Source organism: Hylobates moloch, unplaced genomic scaffold (genome assembly GCF_009828535.3).
Source record: "Hylobates moloch isolate HMO894 unplaced genomic scaffold, HMol_V3 SCAFFOLD_14, whole genome shotgun sequence".
Classification (NCBI taxonomy): Eukaryota; Metazoa; Chordata; class Mammalia; order Primates; family Hylobatidae; genus Hylobates; species Hylobates moloch.
This window is the reverse complement of record NW_026652289.1, coordinates 94764176-94786142: the sequence shown is the minus strand read 5'-3', so window position 1 is coordinate 94786142 and position 21967 is coordinate 94764176. Positions and strand designations below refer to the sequence as shown.

General features: G+C 38.3%; 1 protein-coding gene and 1 pseudogene across 6 annotated transcripts in view; both read left to right on the top strand.

Annotated features, from left to right (window-relative positions):
* Positions 1–21075, top strand: part of TRPM7 (transient receptor potential cation channel subfamily M member 7) — a 130368-nt gene extending 109293 nt beyond the window's left edge. For 4 of the 6 annotated variants that reach the window (XM_032174094.2, XM_032174093.2, XM_058427145.1 and 1 more), the window contains 9 exons: positions 1979–2004; positions 4738–4788; positions 4868–4933; positions 5522–5805; positions 5938–6020; positions 6176–6381; positions 10474–10525; positions 10645–10751; positions 19567–21075. In XM_032174094.2, the coding sequence (XP_032029985.1) occupies positions 1979–2004; positions 4738–4788; positions 4868–4933; positions 5522–5805; positions 5938–6020; positions 6176–6381; positions 10474–10525; positions 10645–10751; positions 19567–19697 (1006 nt within the window). In that variant the 3' untranslated portion in view covers positions 19698–21075. Of the gene's footprint in view, positions 1–1091; positions 2005–4737; positions 4789–4867; positions 4934–5521; positions 5806–5937; positions 6021–6175; positions 6382–10473; positions 10526–10644; positions 10752–19566 lie in introns of those variants that run through there. The other 2 variants (XM_058427147.1, XM_058427148.1) reach the window with 2 other exon arrangements.
* LOC116481438 (protein FAM210B, mitochondrial-like) lies at positions 16570–19557 on the top strand (annotated as a pseudogene).
* Positions 21076–21967: the final 892 nt, after the last annotated feature.

Sequence of the window (21967 nt, the reverse complement as noted above, 5' to 3'; positions counted from 1 at the left end):
GTCTTCCTAATAGTGATACAATTCTGATTTTATTATTTAGTGCTGTTTCTGACTTACTCCTGAATAAATTTGTTGAGAGACCTAGTTTGAGACTTTAGTTTTGTACTTGCTTGATTTCTCTATCCATCATTCTGGTCAAACCTTGCATCTGCTTTTGGAAAGCACTTTGATGATTAGAGCAGTAATGCACAGTATACATTAGAAAGCCTGCGTACAGGAAGATCCACTAGAAAGCTGATGTGGTAATCCAAAACCAAAAGTGGAAACTATAGGCAATCTGACGGTTATTGTCCCCAGAAAGTAAAACTTTTTAGTACATATTAGACATAAGGATAAAGACAAATCTAAGATAATCTCTGTGTTTCTGTCCTAGGAATTAGTATTGTAGAATTCCAAAGGATACGCAAAAAAAAAAAAAAAAAAAAAAAAAAAAGTCTTGTTTTGACTCCCACCTGATACTGGAAGCATGGTAGAGTTATTCTCTCATATGGATTACTTGAGCAGAGAAGTCAATTTGGGGGAAATTATTATTCTGTAGTGTTTTTCCCCTTCTGTGAATCAGAAATAAATCTGGGCCAGGCATGGTGCTTCACACCTATGATCCCAAGCACTTTGGGAGGCCAAGGTGGGTGGATCGCTTGAGCCAGGTGTTGGGGACCAGCCTGAGAAACATAGTGAGACCCCATCTCTATATTAGCTGGGTATAGTGGTGTGCACTTTTGGTCCCAGCTACTCAGGAGGCTTGAGGCAGAAGGATTGTTTGAGCGCAGGAGTAGTGAGCCGTGATTGCACCACTTCACTCCAGCCTGGGCAACAGCGAGACCTAGTCTCAAAACAAATAATTTTTTTAAAAAAGAAAATAAATAAATAAATCTGAATATATAGAGAAGAAAATAAACCTGGGCCACAGGATAAGCATCTGCTCAAATTGAGTTTCCTGACCCTGGAATGGTATTTGGAAGACCCACCTATAGTCAGACCTCTTCAAGGAATATTTTCTTTTATAACCAAAGCCATAGGATGTATGTACAGAATAGGTACTTCAAGTTGGTGTTAATTCTGATGTCTAACAACAGAACATTGTCTTGCAGAATGCTGACCCTGAGAATTACCCATAAAGGTGGAGCTGATTGGCAACCCTTTGAGTGCTGAGAAAAGAGTGATTGATTAGCAGCAGGCAAAGGAATGATATTAGGTTCAAAATACTTTCTGTAAGAAAATGTTTCTATTGAGGTGAAAATCAACAGGAAACAACAGGGTCAGATAGAATGTAGGAGCTGGAAAGAGACAAGGTTATCTACTCCCAAGGTCCTTTCTGGATCTGGTCCTTTCATTCCTGAGCAAGGCTACATAGCTGTGTAATGAAAGTGCTAAGCCTCTAATGCGTTTTCCTTTATTCTCATTCTGTTCTCTTTTCCACTCTGTGTGTCTAATTGACACTGGAATCCTTGGAAGTAAAAGAACCTCCATTTGGTGCCAGTATATGTTGTTATAAATAAATACAGTGAACATTGGGAGAAATATTTTTCAACATTAGAAACTAAGAGGCAAAATGACATCTACTTAACTTTTCTCTCAGTTCTTTGTCCATCAATTCTATTGAAATATTTTTAGCATCCTGCAAAGTTGTCTCAATGTATTGTTACAGTACTGGAATGAACCTCCACAAATACAGAAGTTATGAAATAGTTTATTAGTATAGAGCCTTCAATTTGGCACCAAACTACTAATAATATTTAGGCATAAATTGGAGATACAAGTTATTAATAAGTAGATACATATGGATATATATGTAGATATATGTATCTATATATGGATTGGGATTGGCTTAAGGGAAATGGCAAATATTCAAAGGGAATCAATATCAGAATTTCCTTAATATTTTTTATATAATAATTGTATAAAATCAAAAAATTAAATGGTAGCCAAAACTTAAATCATAGCATAGCTTATACTATATTTTTTGGTGTTTCTTTAGGCCATCTGAAGAAGGAACATTAAATGGTGAGTCTGTGTGGTAGACTTAATGTGAAAAAAATGAGAATCTTACATGATCTGTTATAGCAAACACCACATTATTCTAGGTAAGACGTTTTAGACTTCAAGCTAGAAAAAGCCAAGGTATTAAAGAGTTCTTCCCTCATATATTTTCTCCTTACTATAGATGTTTCACAAACACACGAACCACCCTGTGAATGATGATCTCTTTACTGTCACACTTCCTCCCTGCTACTTGGTCTGTGCTATACAGCCTGCTCCTTTTCTAATATTCCATCTGTTTTAACAAATGAAACTTTTAGTCAGCTGAGTTATTCTTGACCACCTTGACTTTGTACTCACAAAGTTCTATTGCATTTACTTCCTACATGTCTCTAAAATCCATCCTCCACTATACATCCCACTGCTCCTTTCAGCTTAGACCATTGCTTTGTCAAACTTTTATCGAAGTGTATAGTGCATACAGAATAGTGCAGAATTCAGTGAATTCTTACAAAGTAAGTATAGCCATGTAATCAGCACCTAAAAACAATTTTGCCTATATCCCCGTTCCTTTGTTTCTACTTCTTACAGTCCCTGCCCCTAAATAGTTTCACCTATTTTGGGGTGTATGTGCGTGTGTGAGTGAGTGCATGTATGTGCATATTGGCTATATAAATGAAATTGTACAGTATATACTGTTTTGTGTCTTGCTTCTTCCTCTTAACATATTGTTATAAAATTCATCAATATTACTGTGGATAGTGGTAATTTGTGCATTCTCACTACTATATAAAATTTCCTTATGTAAATATATTGAATTTACTTATCCATCCTGCTATTTGGTGGTCATTTCAGTGGCTTCCGCTGTATGGCTATTATGACTTGCTGCTATAAGCATTCTTGTTCATGTTGTTTGATAAACATATATATTTATTTATTATTGGCATATGTCTAAGAGTGGAATTGCTGAGTCAGAGTTAGCATGTGTTCACATTTGGTAATTACTACCAAATAGGTTTTCAAAGTGGTTATACCAGTTTGGGGTCCCTGCCTGTAGTTTTGCTTCTCATCAGTGTTCTATTCTGCCACGCTTCCCCGCCCCCAGCTGAGAAGGAGTCTTACTCTGTCACTCAGGCTGGAGTAGGGAGTACAGTGGTGTGATCTTGGCTCACTGCAACCTCCGCCTCCCAGGTTCAAGCAATTCTCCTGCCTCAGTCTCCCGAGTAGCTGGGATTACAGGCATGCACCACCACACCCGGCTAATTTCTGTCTTTCTGTAGAGACCGAATTTCACCATGTTGGCCAGGCTGGTCTCTAACTCCTGACCTCATGATCTGCCCACCTCCGCCTCCCAAAGTGCTGAGACTACAGGCGAGAGCCACTGCACCCGGCCTGATTTTTCTAAAAGATCTGATCTGGTCACTCGTCCACTTTACATTTTTCCCCATTGTTGTTTAGTAAAATCCAGTGCTCTTCCTTAACATGACATATTCGGCTTTTAATCCCCGCCCCCCCACTTTAGGCTCTTAATTCCACGCCCCCTCCCCCCCCCAAAGACAAGATCTCTCTGTCACTAGGTTGGACTGCAGTGGCACAGTCGTTGCTCACTGCAGCCTCAACCTCCTAGGCTCAAGCGATCCTCCCACCTCTGCCTTCTGCGTAGCTAGGACCGTAGGTGGGTGCCACCTTGCCCAGCTAATTTTAAAAATCTTTTTTGTTGATAATGGGGCCTTGCCATGTTATCCAGGCTGGTTTTGAACTCCTGGCCCCAAAGCAGTCTTTCCACCTCAGCCTCCCAAAGTTTTAATGATTACAGGTGTGAGCCACTGTGCCTGGCCTCCTCTTAACAATTTGATATTCCCTGTTTCTGTAGCTTCACCTCCTGCAGTTATCCCTGTACTCTTGCCCATTAATTTGTAGTCTTAGCTGCATATTCAGATCATTTGTAGAGAATCATTTCTATGATGACACATACTTACAGAATTAGAATATTTTGGAGTGACATCTGGGTGGGTCTATGTCCAAAAAGCATTATAGGTCCATCTTCCCCCTTCTCTTACTCTGAGATAGCCTTTGACGTCTCCTCAACCAGAAGGCATTAGGTACTCCTTCTATACAGTCGTACAATGTGTGCACACATGTATGTGTATATACACATTTTTAAAGTATATTTTTATATTATACAGTATTAAAACTGTTGGCTAACTTCCTTTTCCTGCAAGACAGTAGGTTTCTTTTTATTTGTGTTCTAGAAACTTAGCACATAGCAGATTTGACTTGTCTTTGTCTTCTTGCAACATTTAAAGGTCAATTCCACACACACACACACACACAAAAAGATGGGGGAAGGGTTTTGATGGGTATGTTTCACATTCCAGAAGTTCGTCTTCTCATGGTAGACCTGCCAAAATAGTTACATGGCTACAGTCCCCAACCCCCAAACATCAGAATCAAAGAGAGATTTTTCTTTTTGAGTGGGAGGTATGGGAGGAGTGAGTTTATGGCAGGAGTTAGGATAGTGTGCAGCATAATATGCTCTTCACTTGTAGGTGTCTAAATGCACAGCTCTCACTACAGTGGCATAATGAAATAGGGTAATATAGCACAGTGGACATATTTTATCCCTAATTTTTTCTGTTTTTGTGAGGAACAGTTACACGATGGAAATTCAAAATGATTTTATGAGAATATCCGGGTTAAAATTTTTGCTGTACTAGTACTTTTTAAATGGTCTCATTTGTTTATTTGCCATTCTAGGTCTCACTTCTCCATTTAAGCCAGCTATGGATACAAATTACTATTATTCAGGTCAGTAATATTAAAAACAAAATTTAATAGTATTTTGAACCTTTACGGATTTCATTATTTCTCTCTCATTTTTATGCAGCTGTGGAAAGAAATAACTTGATGAGGTTATCACAGAGCATTCCATTTACACCTGTGCCTCCAAGAGGTAAATCCAAAAATTAAATAAATAAAAGTGAAAATTAGCTGTTTAATGATTTTTAGCTACAATATAGAATGTGGGTGGGATTACATTAAGAAGTATCAATTTCAAATAAATTCTTGATTAATCTGACTACTACAAGGGTGAGGTATGTTTGAATAGAAGGGAAGCGTCAGAAGTATTGAATTTCTCTATTACTGGCATATTCAGAAGCAACAATACATTCTAATTCTAAAAAGTTCTTGATCCACTATCTAGTAGTGTATATAAATTGACATCACAGTGTCCATGAAACAGATAGCTCTAACTTCTAAGTTTAATTCAGAAGCGTGTAGAATTTTAGTTGCTTTTTTAAAGGTTTTCTATAAAATGCTCAGAATTTCAAAAATGCCTAACATTACACATGAATTCAAAGATATTATGAAAGTATCCTTGATTTCTTACCTATTCCTATTAAATTTCTTTTTATAAAACTACATCTTGGTCCATTTTATCTTCTGTTCCTTACTTAAAGATGCCTACTAATTTTTATTTTACTTTGTCGTTTTTAAAAAGTCACAATTTAATCTTAAACTGTTTCCATTCGTGTTGCAGGGGAGCCTGTCACAGTGTATCGTTTGGAAGAGAGTTCACCCAACATACTAAATAACAGCATGTCTTCTTGGTCACAACTGGGCCTCTGTGCCAAAATAGAGTTTTTAAGCAAAGAGGAGATGGGAGGAGGTTTACGAAGAGCTGTCAAAGTACAGTGTACCTGGTCAGAACATCATATCCTCAAATCAGGGCATCTTTATATTATCAAATCTTTTCTTCCAGAGGTGGTTAATACATGGTCAAGTATTTATAAAGAAGATACAGTTCTGCATCTCTGTCTGAGAGTAAGTGTCAGTGAATGTTTAATAGTGGAACATAATTTAAGCTTTATATTTTAACTTTTGAAATATCAATAAGCCAAATATAATCTTAGTTTAAATATTAAACAAGGGTTCTCCCCACCCTCCCTTTTATAGGAAATTCAACAACAGAGAGCAGCACAAAAGCTTACATTTGCCTTTAATCAAATGAAACCCAAATCCATACCATATTCTCCAAGGTAAATCTTTAATTTTTTTCTGGGATCTTTTATTATATGGATAGCAGTCCCTTTTGACCTTCATTTTTGATGTTGAATATTTAATTATCCATTTTGTGGATCATTTAGAATTTTATTAACAAAACTGCTAGTAATATTTATAACTTTTTTATAAGGTTCCTTGAAGTTTTCCTGCTGTATTGCCATTCAGCAGGACAATGGTTTGCTGTGGAAGAATGTATGACTGGAGAATTTAGAAAATACAACAATAATAATGGAGATGAGATTATTCCAACTAATACTCTGGAAGAGATCATGCTAGCCTTTAGCCACTGGACTTACGAATATACAAGAGGGGAGTTACTGGTACTTGATTTGCAAGGTAAATTTATTAAAATATTGCTAAGGTGAAATTCTGCAGTAGGTTCTCACCTATTCATATGTTATACAGAATCTGCTAATTTATAGATAAATAAAATCTTAGGCCAATAGAAGCTATAAAAAAGCAAGTTAATCACAGTCATAGCATATAGCCATCAGGGCCTTGACTAATAGAATCTGGCTATCTTTTTTTCGTTCCCCCACCCCCTACCCCACCCCTAGACGGAGTCTTGCTCAGTCACCCAGGCTGGAGTGTAGTGGTGCAATCTCAGCTCACTGCAACTTCCGCCTCCCGGATTCAAGCAATTCTCTTGCCTCAGCCTCCCGAGTAGTTGGGATTACAGGCACCTGCCACCACGCCCAGCTAATTTTTGTATTTTTAGTAGACAAGGTTTCGCCATGTTGGCCAGGCTAGTCTTGAACTTCTGACCTTGTGATCTGCCCACCTCAGCCTCCCAAAGTTCTGGGATTATAGGCGTGAGCCACCACACCCGGCCTGGCTATCTAAATTATTCTTAAGATAATACAGATGTTTTGATAAGCAAAAACATGTAAGAATTCCCTATTCTAAGATAGGCAGTCTAGTATTTCAAAAGTACAAAGACCGTTTCTTTAAAAATAACAAATACCTCTATTATTCCTGGTGTTTATGTTACCTGTTATTGTGAACTAAACTACCTAAAAATTTAGTGGATTTAAAACAACTGCCATTTTATTTCCTTATAGTTCTTTTATTCAGAAATTTGGATGGGGCATAGTGGGAATGTCTCTCTCTGCTGTCACCTCAAAAGACTGGAATGGCTGGAGACATTGAACAGCTGGACTGGAGTCAAATGTCTGAGGTCTCTGTTCACTGTCAACTAAATTCCTCAATTCTTCAGTGTTCTCTGTCTACATGGCTAGCTAGCTTGGGCTTGCTCACAGCATGGTAGTTTCAGGTATTTAGACTTCTTACGTAGCAGCTGGCTTCTTGTAGAGAGAAGGCAGAAACTCTTAAGGCTAGGCCCAGGACTGAGATTCCTTCTGCCACGTTTTACTGATCAAGGCAACTTGCAAGGGTAGCCCACATTCAAGGGGAGGCAAAGTAGATTCAGCAGTTGATGGGTAGAACGACATGCATCTTTAGAGGGAAAAATTGCTCATAGCCGTCTTAGCAGATAGACTGTTTCATACATATGAAAGAACAAAAAGAAATGGTGACTGCAAGAGGGCAGGTTTGCTTGGAGTAATGTCTGCTGAGCTTCACAGTGAGTCAAACGAAAGTTAAATTGAGCAAGTTGCCAGCTCTTCTCTTCATTATGGCTTCCATAATTTTTCTCCCTGAAGAGCAGACTTAATTTCAAATGTAAACACAGACCAGATTTTAAATCACATGAGAACAATTGTTTAGAATGTTTATTACTCAGTGACTCTTTAGTGTACAGGTATAAATATAAAAGATTTGTTGAAAAGCAAACAGGTATTGATTCAGCTCAAGAATGAAAATCTATGTAAAAACAACTATACTTTTTTCAGTAGTTCACACCTTTATAAAAATGATTATGGTGGTGTATGTAGTGAAAAACTCTCTGATGTCCATTATGAGTTAGGCCAATCCAATTAATTTTAAAAATTACAAGCATACATTAGAGATACTGTAGGCTCAGTTCCAGACAACTGCAACGAAGCAAATATTGCAATAAAGCATATCACATGAATTCTTTGGATTTGCAGTACATATAAAAGTTATATTTACACTATAGTCTAAAGTGTGTGATAGCATTGTGTATGAAGAACAGTGGATATACCTTAATTTAAAAATACCTTATTGTTAAAAAATAGTAAGAATCATCTAAGCCTTCATCAAGTTACAGTCTTTTTCCTGGTGAAGGGTCTGGCCTCCATGTTGGTGACTGCTAACTGGTAGTTGCCGAAGTTTGCGATGACTGCATGACTGCAGCAATTTCTTTTTCTTTCTTTTTTAAAAAATAGAGGCGGGGTCTCTTTCTGTCGCCCAGGCTGGAGTGCAGTAGCTCAATCACAACTCACTGCAACCTCAAACTCTTAGGGCTCAAGCCATCCTCCTGCCTCAGCCTCCTGCATAGCTGGGACTACAGGCTCACATCACTGCACGCAGCTAATTTTCAAAAATTTTTGTAGAGATGGGTGTCTAACTAGGTAGGTCAGGCTAGTCTTGAACTCCTGGCCTCAAGCAGTCCTCCCATAGTGCTAGGATTACGGGCATGAGCCACTCTCTGGCCACAGTGAAGTTTGCCACATTGATTGATTGATTCTTCCTTTCATGAAAGACTTTTCTGTAGCACGCAGTGCCATTTGATAGCATTTTACCCACAGTGGAACTTCTTTCAAAATTGGAGTGAACCCTCTCAAACCCTGCTACTTTATCAACAAAGTTCATGTGGTATTCCAAATCCCTTGTTGTGATTTGAACAGTGTTCACGGTATCTTCACCGAGTAGATTCCATCTCAACATAATGTTTATTGAACAATTTTTACATAGGAATATCTTAGATGATTACAAGTTAAACAATGTAGCAATATATAAAGAACAAAGTGTTCCCATCTTTTTTATTTCTCTACTTCTGTGAAGACATATACACAGAGACTTTTTTCCCTCTTTTTTATTATTTTGTTTTGTTGTGTTGGTTTTACCCCATCTGGGATCATGAGTTTTTTTTTTTTCCACTTTTTTTTTCTGCCTAACGATATATCATGGGCATTTTCTAGAGTTATTTCTTTAGTAAGCTGCGTGATAGTCTATAGTGTAGCAGCTATAGCATGATTTACATCTATGTTGATAGACATTCACTCTACTTTTAGTTTTTTGCTTCTACAAACAGTGCTTGCAGGAAACCAATGCACTGCTACTTTTATTTCCATAAATTCCTAAATTGGCTTAGAAAAGAGATCAGTACAATTTTAATTTTAATAACAACTGCCAGATTACTTTCCCAAAAGCTTATCAGAAATCATACTCAGCATTCTATGGAAGTTTCCGCTTCTCTGCAGTCTTTCCAGTATTGAATATTCTTAATGTTTGCCATTCTATTGGATGGAAAATAGTGTCGTGTTTTAATTCTGGTTTTTCCTTTTGTGAAATTGAACCATTTTATTAGATTTTGCTCTAATGGGTTAAATATTTGTGATTATTCAAAATATCAGTAGGTGTTAAGTGTGTGTGTGTGTGTGTGTGTGTGTTTATATATACACACATGAATATATAAGAGACTGGAAGAATTTAATCATAATACTTCTGGAGAGGGCTGGAGGTGAAGAAAGATTTTCACAATCTTACTCTTTGTGTTACATGAATGTTTTGCAAGAAAATGTGGTATGTGTTAATGTGTGTGGTTTTTTTCCCTTAAATCCCAAACACTTGTTTGCTTGTTTTTTTTTTTTTGAGACGAATTTCACTCCGTTGCCCAGGCTAGAGTGCAGTAGTACGATTTTGGCTCACTGCAACCTCCGCCTCCCGGGTTCGAGCGATTCTCCCGTCTCAGCCTCCCAAAAGTAGCTGGGACTATAGGCACCCCCCACCACGCCTGGCTAACTTTTTTTTTGTATTTTTATTAGGGATGAAGTTTCACCATTTTGGTCAGGCTGGTCTTGAACTCCTGACCTCAGGTGATCCATCCGCCTTGGCTACACAAAGTGCTGGGATTACAGGCATGAGCCACTGCGCCTGGCCAATCCCAAACGCTTTTAAAATCCTATGGATTATTCCTTCATGTACCAAATTGTTCTTTGCTAACTAAGGTGAAACAAGGGCAGATTGACCAGACCTTTTACAAGTAAGGAGGTATTTGCATCCTTGGTGCTGTAGGATAAGGAACTTAATGCCTACCTACCAACTCTGATGTTTAACTCTTGTTCACATTACAAGGAGATACGCCTCTCCCTGGTAGAATGCCAGGGTCATAAATCAAGTTATGAAATATCAAAAGAGAAGAACTACACTCCTTTGAATAGTTTAACATTGTAATGATTGATGATACTATAACATCTCTTAAGATGATTTTTATTATGCAGATGTCAGTATTTATGTCAGTTATATAATATAAATTATTTGTCTTTTTTATATACACATACAAAGGTGTTGGTGAAAATTTGACTGACCCATCTGTGATAAAAGCAGAAGAAAAGAGGTAATAAGTTTTAACTATTTCATTAAGGCATAATTTCACATTTTATATTTGTACCTCATAAACTGCCACTTTTTTTTGTTGGTTTTTTTTTTTGTTTTTTTTGATTACCAATTCTACAGATCCTGTGATATGGTTTTTGGCCCAGCAAATCTAGGAGAAGATGCAATTAAAAACTTCAGAGCAAAACATCACTGTAATTCTTGCTGTAGAAAGCTTAAACTTCCAGGTAAAAAATTTCTTAATCAGTATAGTATATAAATTGTTATGAAACTTGGTTACCACAATACCTCATAAGGCCAGAGGTACAAATGTTTAATGTAATGGTCTCTAATTGTGCCAGCTTCAGCAGCTTCTTTGCGAATACATATTGTTGGTTATAAATGAATCTGTGTTTTCTTTCTTTCTTTATACAAAGTTCATTAATATATTATGTGTCTGCAGAATGCCAGGAATTGTGTTCAGTGTTGAAAGTAGAATATCGAACCAGACAGCTATGTCTCTGCCCTCATGGAGTTTAGCCTCATGTTGACTGTTGACAAGATTAGCAGGGAGTTACAGGACTGATAAATGCCAAGAGAGAGGAAAAAACAGAACAGAGTGCTGTAGAACATGTAAGCAGGTCCCTTAACTCAAACCCAGGTCAGGGAATGATCCTGGGAAACTAACATATTTGCCTTTACTTGGAGAATGAATAGGCCTTCAAGTTAGCCTTGCAGAAGAATTGAGAAAAGGCTATTTGATCAAGCAGGAACAGGAACTGTAAATATATTGTCTCATGATATTAACATCATCTTTGTATGCAGAGAATTACAAGTTTTTGTTAATTAAAGCACAAACCCGTGGTTGTCTCTCTTTGATGTGCATCATAGTCCCCTGTGGAACTTTAGAAAAAAATTACCTTACCAGGAGCAGTGACACACGCCTGTAGTCCCAGCGACTCGGGAGGCTGATACCAGAGGATCACTTGAGCTCAGGAGTTCAAAGCTGTAGCGCCTACTTCAGCCTGGGCAACATAGTGAGACCCTGTCTCTTTTAAAAATTAAATTTAAAAAAACAATTACACATGTCTGGGGCCCACCCTTGAGCTGTTTGTTTGTTTGTTTGTTTGTTTGTTTGTTTGTTTGTTTTTGAGACAGGGTCTCACTCTGTTGCTCAGGCTGGAGTGCAGTGATGCGATCTCAGCTCACTGCAGCTTCCACCTCCCAGGCTCAAGTGATCCTCCCACTTCAGCCTCCCAAGTAGCTGGGACTACAGGCACGTGCCACAACACCTGGCTAATTTATGTATTTTTTTTTTTTTTTTTTTTGCAGAGATGGGGTTTTGCCATGGCACCCAGGCTGGTCTCAAATTCCTAGGCTCAAGTGATCCACCTGCCTCAGCCTCCCAAAGTGCTAGGATTACAGGCGTGAGCCACCACACCCAGCCTTTGTGTATTTTTGAAAGTCCCACTTCATATGCCCAATATTGTAGTAGTTAAGAGCTTAGACTTGAGAGCCAGGATGCATGGCTCCAGAGAATACCTACATCACCAAGGAGTTTTTGAGGACTTAATGAGTTGGTTTTGTGAGATACTTAGTACCAGCCATATAATAAGCATTATTAGGTATGTAAATGGTACTCTTTTTTTAAATTTGTTTTTTATTTATTGCTAGTATACAGAAATGCCATTGATTTTTTTGAGCATATGTCCCTGCAACCTTGCTTAACTTTTTTAGGAGCTTTTTGTAATAGACTTCTCGGGATTTTTTTTGTGTAGACAATAAAGACAGTTTCTTTCCTTTCAACCTGTGTATCTTTTTTTTTTTTTCCTTGACTTTTTGCACTGGCAAGGATTTCCAGCACAGTATAGAATGGGTGTAGTGAGAGTAAACATATTTGCTTTGTTTCTGATGTTAAGGGGAAGGCAATCTGTCTTTTGACCATTAAGATGATGTTAACTGTAAGGATTTTGTAGATGCACTTTATGAGGCTGAAGAAATTTCCTTCTACTCCTTGTTTCTTTTTTTTTTTGGAGGCGGAGTCTTGCTCTGTCGCCCCGGCTGGAGTGCAATGGTGCGGTCTCTGCTCACTGCAAGCTCCGCCTCCCGGTTTCATGCCATTCTCCGGCCTCAGCCTCCCAAGTAGCTGGGACTACAGGCACCCGCCACCGCGCCTGGCTAATTTTTTTTTTTTTCTTTTTAGTAGAGGCAGAGTTTCACCGTGGTCTCGATCTCCTGACCTTGTGATCCGCCCACCTTGGCCTCCCAAAGTGCTGGGATTACAGGCGTGAGCCACGCGCCCAGCCTACTCCTTGTTTCTGAAGAATGTTTATCTTGAATGGATATTGAATTTTGTCAGATGGTTTTTTTCTGCATCTTTTGGTATGATCATGTGGTTTTTCTCCTTTAATAGGTTAATATAGTGTATTACATCGATTGATTTTTTTTAATGTTGAGCCAGTATTGCATTCCTAGGACAAACCACACTTTGTTGTGATACATATCTTTTTTATTTATTGTTAGATTCAGTTTTCAATAATATGTTGAGGATTTTGCATCTGTGTTCATGAAGAATATTGGTCTGTGGTAGGTTTGTTTTATGGGGCACTATGTTTGTTTTCTTTTAGTATTAGGATAATACTTATAAAATAAGTTTTATTTTCGGGAATAGATTGTATAGAATTGATATTCTCCCTACCATGAATGTTTGATAGGATTTTCCAGTCAAACCATCTTGGCCTGAAGTTTTCTTTGTCACAGGGTTTTAAACTAAGCATTTAGTGGGGAGGGGGAAGGGATAGCATTGGGAGATATACCTAATGCTAAATGACGAGTTGATGGGTGCAGCACACCAACATGGCATATGTATACATATGTAACAAACCTGCACATCGTGCACATGTACCCTAAAACTTAAAGTATAATAATAATAATAAATAATAAATAAAATAAGCATTTAATTTCTTTAATAGAGATAGGACTGTTGATTATCAAATTCTTCTTGTGTGAGTTTTGGTAGTTTGTGTCTTTTAAGGAATTGGTCCTTTTTTTTAAATTGTCAAATTTGGGGGCATAAGGTTATTTATGCTGTTACCTTACTATCTTTTTAATATCTGTTAGTTCTGTGGTAAATCCCCTTTTTCCTTATGGCAGTTTGTGTCTGTGCTCTTTGTTTCTTGATCAGCGTGGCTAGAGGTTTATCAGTTTTATCGATACCTTCAAAGAATCAGTTTTCGTTGTCATTGTTTTACTCTATTGCTTTTCTGTTTTCAATTTATTTGATTTATTCTTTTTATTATTTCCATGTTTATACTCGCTTTAGGTTTAGTTTGTTCTTTTTCTAGTTTATTAAAGTAGAAACTTAGATTATTGATTCTCAGATCTTTATTTTATTTATTTATTTTGAGTTGGAGTCTCGCTGTGTCACCAGGCTGGAGTGCAGTGGCGTAATCTCTGCTCACTGCTCCCTCCTCCTCCCAGGTTCAAACGATTCTCCTGCCTCAGCCTCTTGAGTAGCTGGCACTACAGGTACGTACCACCACACCCAGCTAATTTTGTATTTTTAGTAGAGTCAGGGTTTCACTATGTTGGCCAGGATGGTCTTGATCTCTTTACCCTGTGATCCACCCGACTTGGCCTCCCAAAGTGCTGGGATTACAGGCATGAGCCACTGCACCTGGCCTCAGATCTTTATTTCTAACAAGAGATTTAGTGCTATAATTTTCCCTCTAAGCATTGTTTTAGCTCCATCCCTCAAATTTGGGTATATTTTATTTTCATTTTTATTTACTTGAAAATAGTTATAATTTCAGTTGTTATTCCTCTTTGATGTATGGATTGTTTAGAAGTATCTTGTTTAGTTCTTAAATACTGTAAAATTTTCCAAATGTCTTTTATTGATTTCTTGCTTAATTCTATTATAAAAGAAACATACTTTGTACTATTTCAATTAATTTTTTTTTTAACCTTACAAGTTGATGGAGCTGGGTTCGGTGGCTCACACCTGTAATCCCAGCACTTTGGGAGGCCAAGGCAGGTGGATCACCTGAAGTCAGGAGGTCGATACCAACCTGGCCAACATAGTGAAACCCCGTCTCTACCGAAAAATACAAAAATTAGCTGGGTGTGGTGGTGGGCGCCTGTAATCCCAGCTACTCAGTAAGCCAAGGCAGGAAAATCACTGGGACCTGGGAGGCAGAGGTTGCAATGAGCCAAGATCGCGCCACTGCACTCTGGCCTGGGCGACACAGCGAGACTCAGTCTCAAAAAAAAAAAAAGAGTTTATGGTCTCTGAGCATTCCATGTGCTTTGGAAGGTAATATATATTCTGCTGTTGTTGGATGGAGTATTCTGTAAATATTAATTAAGGAAAGTTTGTTGCTAGTGTTCAGATTTCTTATATCCTTGCTGGTTTTCTGTGTATTAGTTCTATTGATTAACTAGAAAGAAAGTCTCCAAATATAATTGGATTTGTCTGTCGTGCTTTTCAGTTCTATCAGTTTTTCCTTCATGTGTTTTGAGGCATTGTTCTTAAATGCATACACATATACTATTGTTAATGTCTTCTTGGCGAATTGATTGTTTTATCATTGTGTATTAATAATATCATGGTAATTTTCCTTATTTTGATGTATACTTTTTCTAATATTAACATAACCACTCCAGCTATCTTTTGATTAATGTTTTCATCATACACCTTTTGCCAATCTTTTTTTCAAAACATACACACACGTATATATAATTATATTTAAGGTGGGTTTCTTGTAGACAGCATATACTTAGGTTCTTGATTTTGTTTTAAATCTAAACAGTTTCCATTTTTTAAGCCAGCACGGTACCCCTGTAATCCCAGCACTTTGGGAGGCTGAGGAGGGCAGATCATTTGAGGTCAGGAGTTCGAGACCAGCCTGGCCAACATGGTGAAACCCTCTCTCTACTAAAAATACAAAAATTAGCTGGGCGTGGTGGTGGGTGCCTGTAATCCCAGCTACTTGGGAGGCTGAGGCAGGCGAATTGCTTGAACCCGAAAGGCACAGGTTGCAGTGAGGAGAGGCTGCACCACTGTGAGACAGAGTGAGACTCCATCTCAAAAAAAAAAAAGCAATCTGGCCCAGATCCTTCATTTTCTAGATTATATAATTAAAGTTGAGATGATTTGCTCATTGATACACTTACTAGTTAACAATATAATTAAGATGAGCTATAATTGTGTTTCTCTCCACTGTTCTTTGTATAATAATTGCAGATTAGCTTGTATCCCTAAAGCCATACTGATAGTCTTGAATTTAAAATTTATCAAAAATAATTAATATAGTTGCAAATATGTTTGGATTATTTAATATAGGCTGTTTCTGAGATTAAAATTAACAGTTTATGATTCAGTGAGGTCAAATATTTTTATTTTAAAAAAATAAAAAATTAGTTCATATTCTGAGTATCAGTTATATTTTATATGGAGATAAAAATATAAGGGTTTACACCATGGCACACATATACCTCTGCAACAAACCTGCGTGTTCTGCACATTTCCTTTTTTTTTTTGGAAATAAAAAACATACATATATATGTTTATGCATGACTTGGTTAGTTTATAATGTTGATATTACTGCATTGTTTCCAGTTCTGCAACTATTTTCATATATGTCTGTAACTTCTTAAGTGATTTCTTCTTGTCCCATACCTATAAATATGTTTATATACTGATCATAGCAAATCTATCTGAAGACTTAACATATTTCCCAAGCTCCTGTTTCTGTTCAGCTACCTATATTTCTACTTGGATACTATTTTATGTTATGTTATGTTATGTTATTTATTTTATTTTTTGAGACAGTCTCACTCTGTCACCCAGGCTGAAGCAGAGGGGTCCATCCTTTTGGCTTCCCTGGGTCACATTGGAAGAAAAATTGTTGGGCAGGCACCATAGCTCATGCCTGTAATCTCAGCACTTTGGGAGGCCGAAGTGGGCAGATCACTTGAGGCCAGGAGTTCAAGACCAGCTTTGCCAGTTATGGCAAAAACCAGTCTCTACTAAAAATATAAAAATTGGGCACCTAGCTGCGCGCCATGGCCGGGTTGCTGGTGTTGCTGGGCCCACAGGCAGGGTGGGCGCCCGGGTCCGGCCTCGTGCCACCTGGCTCCTGGGCGCCACCGCCCCCTGCGCCCCGCCACCCCTGGCCCTGGCCCTGCTCCTGCTCCCACCCAGGCCAGAAGCCCGGCTGCTCCGCACGGCGCGCGGGGACTGCTGCGGCCACCAGGACCCCAGCCAGGCCACGGAGACAACAGGCAGCAGCGTCAGCTGCACAGAGGAGAAAAAGCAAAGCAAGTCATGGCAACTAAAAAAGATTTTTCAAGAGTATGGCACTGTTGGCGTGTCATTGCACATTGGAATCTCATTAATCTCCTTGGGCATATTTTACATGGTTGTGTCAAGTGGTGTGGACATGTCTGCAATCCTGCTGAAACTCGGATTTAAAGAGTCCCTGGTACAGTCAAAAATGGCAGCAGGCACAAGTACCTTCATGGTGGCCTATGCAATCCACAAGCTGTTTGTGCCAGTGAGAATCAGCATTACGCTAGTCTCTGTGCCCTTGTTTGTCAGATATTTTCGAAAAGTGGGATTTTTTAAACCTTCAGCTGCAAAACGTTAATGAACTCTTCAGTCGTACACACTGAAAACCTACTTCTTCTAAATTACACAATTTGGATTGGTTTTAGGGTTTAGGGTTGTAGGGTTTCTTTTGGAGAGGTAGGGGCCTAATTGCTATGTTCTCATGGATAAACTTTGCCAGCAAAAATCAGGCTTTTGAACAATTTTAATTTTTTGCCTCATTAAAAAAAATACATATATATATATAAATTGGCCATGTGTGGTGTCACATGCCTGTAATTCCAGCTACTTGGGGAGGCTGAGGCACAAGAATCACTTGAACCCCAGAGGTAGAGGCTTCAGTGAGCCGAGATCGTGCCACTGCACTTCAGCCTGGGCAACAAGACCTTGTCTCAAAAAAAAGAATTGTCTTGGGATACACATAAAATACACTATCACTACCATAGCTGATGAGCTTAAAAAAAATTGCAAAAAAATGCCATCATGTTTTAAGAAAGTTTATGAATTTGTGTTGGGCTGCATGTGGCCTGTGGGCCGAGGGTGGGGCAGGCTTGCTATAAACCATCTTTAGTAATGTGTCCAATCCAAAATTCTTGATTTACATCTCCCACCCTACATAGGACTCTGTTTCCCCATCTTATTAATGGTTACCCAGTTGCTCAAGTCCAAAACCTAAAACTATGCAATTCTTCTTTTCCCTTGCCCTTCATAGCCAATTCATCAAATTCTGTCTGTTCTAATTTTGAAATCTCCCTAGAATTCATCTGCTCTTCTCTGTCTTCGTGGCTACCACCTTGTTTCCTGGACTGCTGCCACCCATCCTCTCACGAGAGTTTTCATAGTCATCAGAATAGTTCTTGAAACAAATCTGATGATGTTTCTCTCTTGAGACTGCTGAAAACCTTCCAGTGGATTTGTATTGTATCTGTACTTCTCATCATAGCTTGTATCTTCTAAATCAAGATCAGCAAACTTTTGTAAAGGGCAAGGTAGCAAATATTTTAGGCTTTGTAGGCCATGTGGTCTGTCCCAGCTACACAATTCTACCCTCTTGGTGCGGAAATAACCGCAGACTGTGAACAAATGAGTGTGACTGCATTCCAGTAAAACTACTTACAAAAACAGGCAGCAGACCAGATTTGGCCCACAATCTGTAGTTGACAATCTTGGGCCATTAACTGCTGCTTGAGCTCAATTTCTACTAGGTTTCCTCTCATTAACTATGTAGAAGCCACACTGTCTTCTTACCATTCTCAAAGCACACTAAGTCCATTTCCTTCTGACAGTCTTTGCAGTTAACCCTCCCTCTGCCTAGAACACTGCTCCTAGAGCTTTGATAGTTCACTTCTCAGTATTCAGGTATTTACTCAAATCTCTTCCTCTGGCTTTCCTGCCCAGACCTGTTTGAAACAATCACCCTATACCATCTTCCATCTGTCCCTCATTATAATTCACTACACTGTTTTCTTCAAAGCACTTTTTTTTTTTTTGAGACAGGATCTCACTCTGTCACCCAGGTTGAAGTACAGTGGCATGATCTTGGGTTATTGCAGTCTCTGCCTACTGGGGCTCAAACAATCCTCCCACCTCAGCCTTCCGAGTAGCTGGGACTACAGGCACACACCACCACACCTGGCTAATTTTTGTATTTTTTGTAGAGACAAGAGACTTCACCATGTTGGCCAGGCTGCTCTTGAACTCCTGACCTCAAATGATTCTCCCACCTCGGCCTTTCAAAGTGCTGGGATTACAGGCGTGAGCCACTGCACCCTGCCTTCAAGGCACTTTTTACTGCTTATAATTCTGTCATTTTACTGTTTGCTTATTTTTTGTCACCCACTAGAATATCAGCTCACTGAGACCAGGGACCTTGTTTGGTTTGTTCACTGCTACATTCCCATGCCTACATGAGTTTCTGACTCATGGTCAATATGTAATTATTTGTTGAATGAATGAATGACTTCATTTTTATGTGTATAAATTTGGTGGTTACCGAATTTATAACAACCTGATGGAAAACAAGTCTGACATGTTTGGAGAAAAATTGATTAGAAATGTTCCTAATTCAGCCGGGCATGATGGCTCACACCTATAATCCCAGCACTTTGGGAGGCCAAGGCAGGTGGATCATCTGAGGACTGTAGTTCGGGACCAGCCTGACCAACATGGTGAAACTCTGTCTCTACTAAAAATACAAAAAATTAGCCGGGCATGGTGGTGCATGCCTGTAATCCCAGCTATTCAGGAGGCTGAGGTACGAGAATCGCTTGAACCCGGGAGGTGGAGGTTGCAGTGAACCGAGATCATGCCATTACACTCCAGCTTGGGCAACAAGAGTGAAACTCCATCTCGAAAGGAAAAGAAAATTTTCCTAATTCTCCATTTCTAAGAAATACTAACTTTTTTCTTTTCTCTCTCTCTTTTTTTTTAATTGTTTTGGGTGTTCAATGTAGATCTGAAGAGGAATGATTATACGCCTGATAAAATTATATTTCATCAGGATGAGCCTTCAGATTTGAATCTTCAGCCTGGAAATTCCACCAAAGAATCAGAATCAACTAATTCTGTTCGTCTGATGTTATAATATTAATATTACTGAATCATTGGTTTTGCCTGCACCTCACAGAAATGTTACTGTGTCACTTTTCCCTCAGGAGGAAATTGTTTGGTAATACAGAAAGGTGTATGCAAGTTGAATTTGCTGACTCCAGCACAGTTAAAAGGTCAATATTCTTTTGACCTGATTAAGCAGTCAGAAAGTCCCTATAGAATAGAGCTGGCAGCTGAGAAATTTTAAAGGTAATTGATAATTAGTATTTATAACTTTTTAAAGGGCTCTTTGTATAGCAGAGGATCTCATTTGACTTTGTTTTGATGAGGGTGATGCCCTCTCTTATGTGGTACAATACCATTAACCAAAGGTAGGTGTCCATGCAGATTTTGTTGTCAGCTGGTTTATTGCCATTCAACTAGGGAAATGAAGAAATCACACAGCCTTTTGGTTAAATGGCAGTCAAAATTTTCCTCAGTGTATTTATTGTGTTCAGTGATGATATCACTGGTTCCCAACTAGATGCTTGTTGGTCACGGGAAGGGAAATGACTTGTTCTAATTCTAGGTTCACAGAGGTATAAGAAGCCTGAACTGAAGACCATTTTCAAGAGGGACGATATTTATGAATCAGGGTTAGGCTCCATATTTAAAGATAGAGCCAGTTTTTTTTTTAAATAGAACCCAAATTGTGTAAAAATGTTAATTGGGTTTTTTAAACATTGTTTTATCAAGTCACTGTTAAGTAGAAGAAAGCCATGGTAAACTGATATATAACCTAAATTATAAAAGCAGAAACCTAACTCACTCGTCAAGGGAAGTTACCTTTTGAGGAAAGTTGAAGTACTTTTTCCCTATCTGTATCTGTAGCAACAACCCAGAACTTACATACTTCTCCAAAGATTTTATTGATTGTTATATCAAATCAGAATGTAAACATGAACTCTTGCATATATTTAAAATTGTGTTGGAACAGTTGAACATGAATGCTGTTTGTGGTACTTAAGAAATTAATTCAGTTGGATTATCATTATGTGATACTGGCAGATTGCAGTGCAACCTTATGCCAATAAAATGTAATTTAACAGCCCCAGTTATTGTTGAATATTCAACAATAACAAGAAAAGCTTTTCATCTAAGTTTTATGTTTTAATTTTTTTTCTTTTTTTTTCTTTTTCTTTTGTTTCCTTGGTACTAATTTTAATTTTTATTTGGAAGGGAGCAGTATAAAGCTTATTTGTATTTAGTAGTGTATCTCATAGATACAGACAAGGCAAGAGATGATAAGCTGTTTAAATAGTGTTTAATATTGATTGGGGTGGGGAGAAAGAAAAAGTGTATTAAAGATATTATATACGTTTTGTATATCATTAAATCTTTAAAAGAAATGAAATAAATTTATTGTTTACAGATGTTTAGTGAGTTTAATCATTCTGAAAAATTATCTGACATTTTCAGGGTGTCAATTTGAGTATCAGTTTTTTTAAATGAACCATTTGTATACCTATGCTTTTGATCTATCCTGTACAGTATTTAAATTAATACTGATTTCTTACTGTCTTCTTAGAAATCTGTTTTTTGTTAGGCCAAAAAAGGGCAATATGGGCTGTCTATTGATTTTTAATTTTATGTTGATTATTTTCACAGGATTATAACAGTAGCTACACTTTTTTTTTTTTTTTTTTTTTTTTTGAGACGGAGTCTCACTCTGTTGCTTAGGCTGGAGTGCAGTGGTGCAATCTCAGCTCACCACAACCACCGCCTTCCGGGTTTAAGTGATTCTCCTGCATCAGTCGCCCGAGTAGTTGGGACCACAGGCACACGCCACCATGCCCGGCTAATTTTTATATTTTTAGTAGAGACGGGGTTTCACTATGTTGGCCAGCGTGGTCACAAACTCCTGACCTCGTGATCCACCCATCTCGGCCTCCCAGAGTGCTGGGATTACAGGTGTGAGCCACCATGCCTGGCTGCTAACACTTATTTAGTGCCTACTGTGTACCAGACATTACTCAAGTATTTCACATATATTAACCTACTTAATCCTTATAACAATGTTATAAAGAAATAGGTGTTATTATCCTGTTTTGCAGATTTGAAAATCAAGGTGCTAGAGAGGTAAAGTAACATTCCTAAGATTCTTACGTTTATTTAATAATAAGTAGCAACGATAGGATTTGAACCCAGGCTGGCTGCCTTTCATCTATACTGTTTTTGTTTTGTTTTGTTTGTCTTGGTGGGGTGTGGTGGCTCATGCCTGTAATCCCAGCACTTCGGGAGGCCAAGGCAGGTGGATCACTTGGG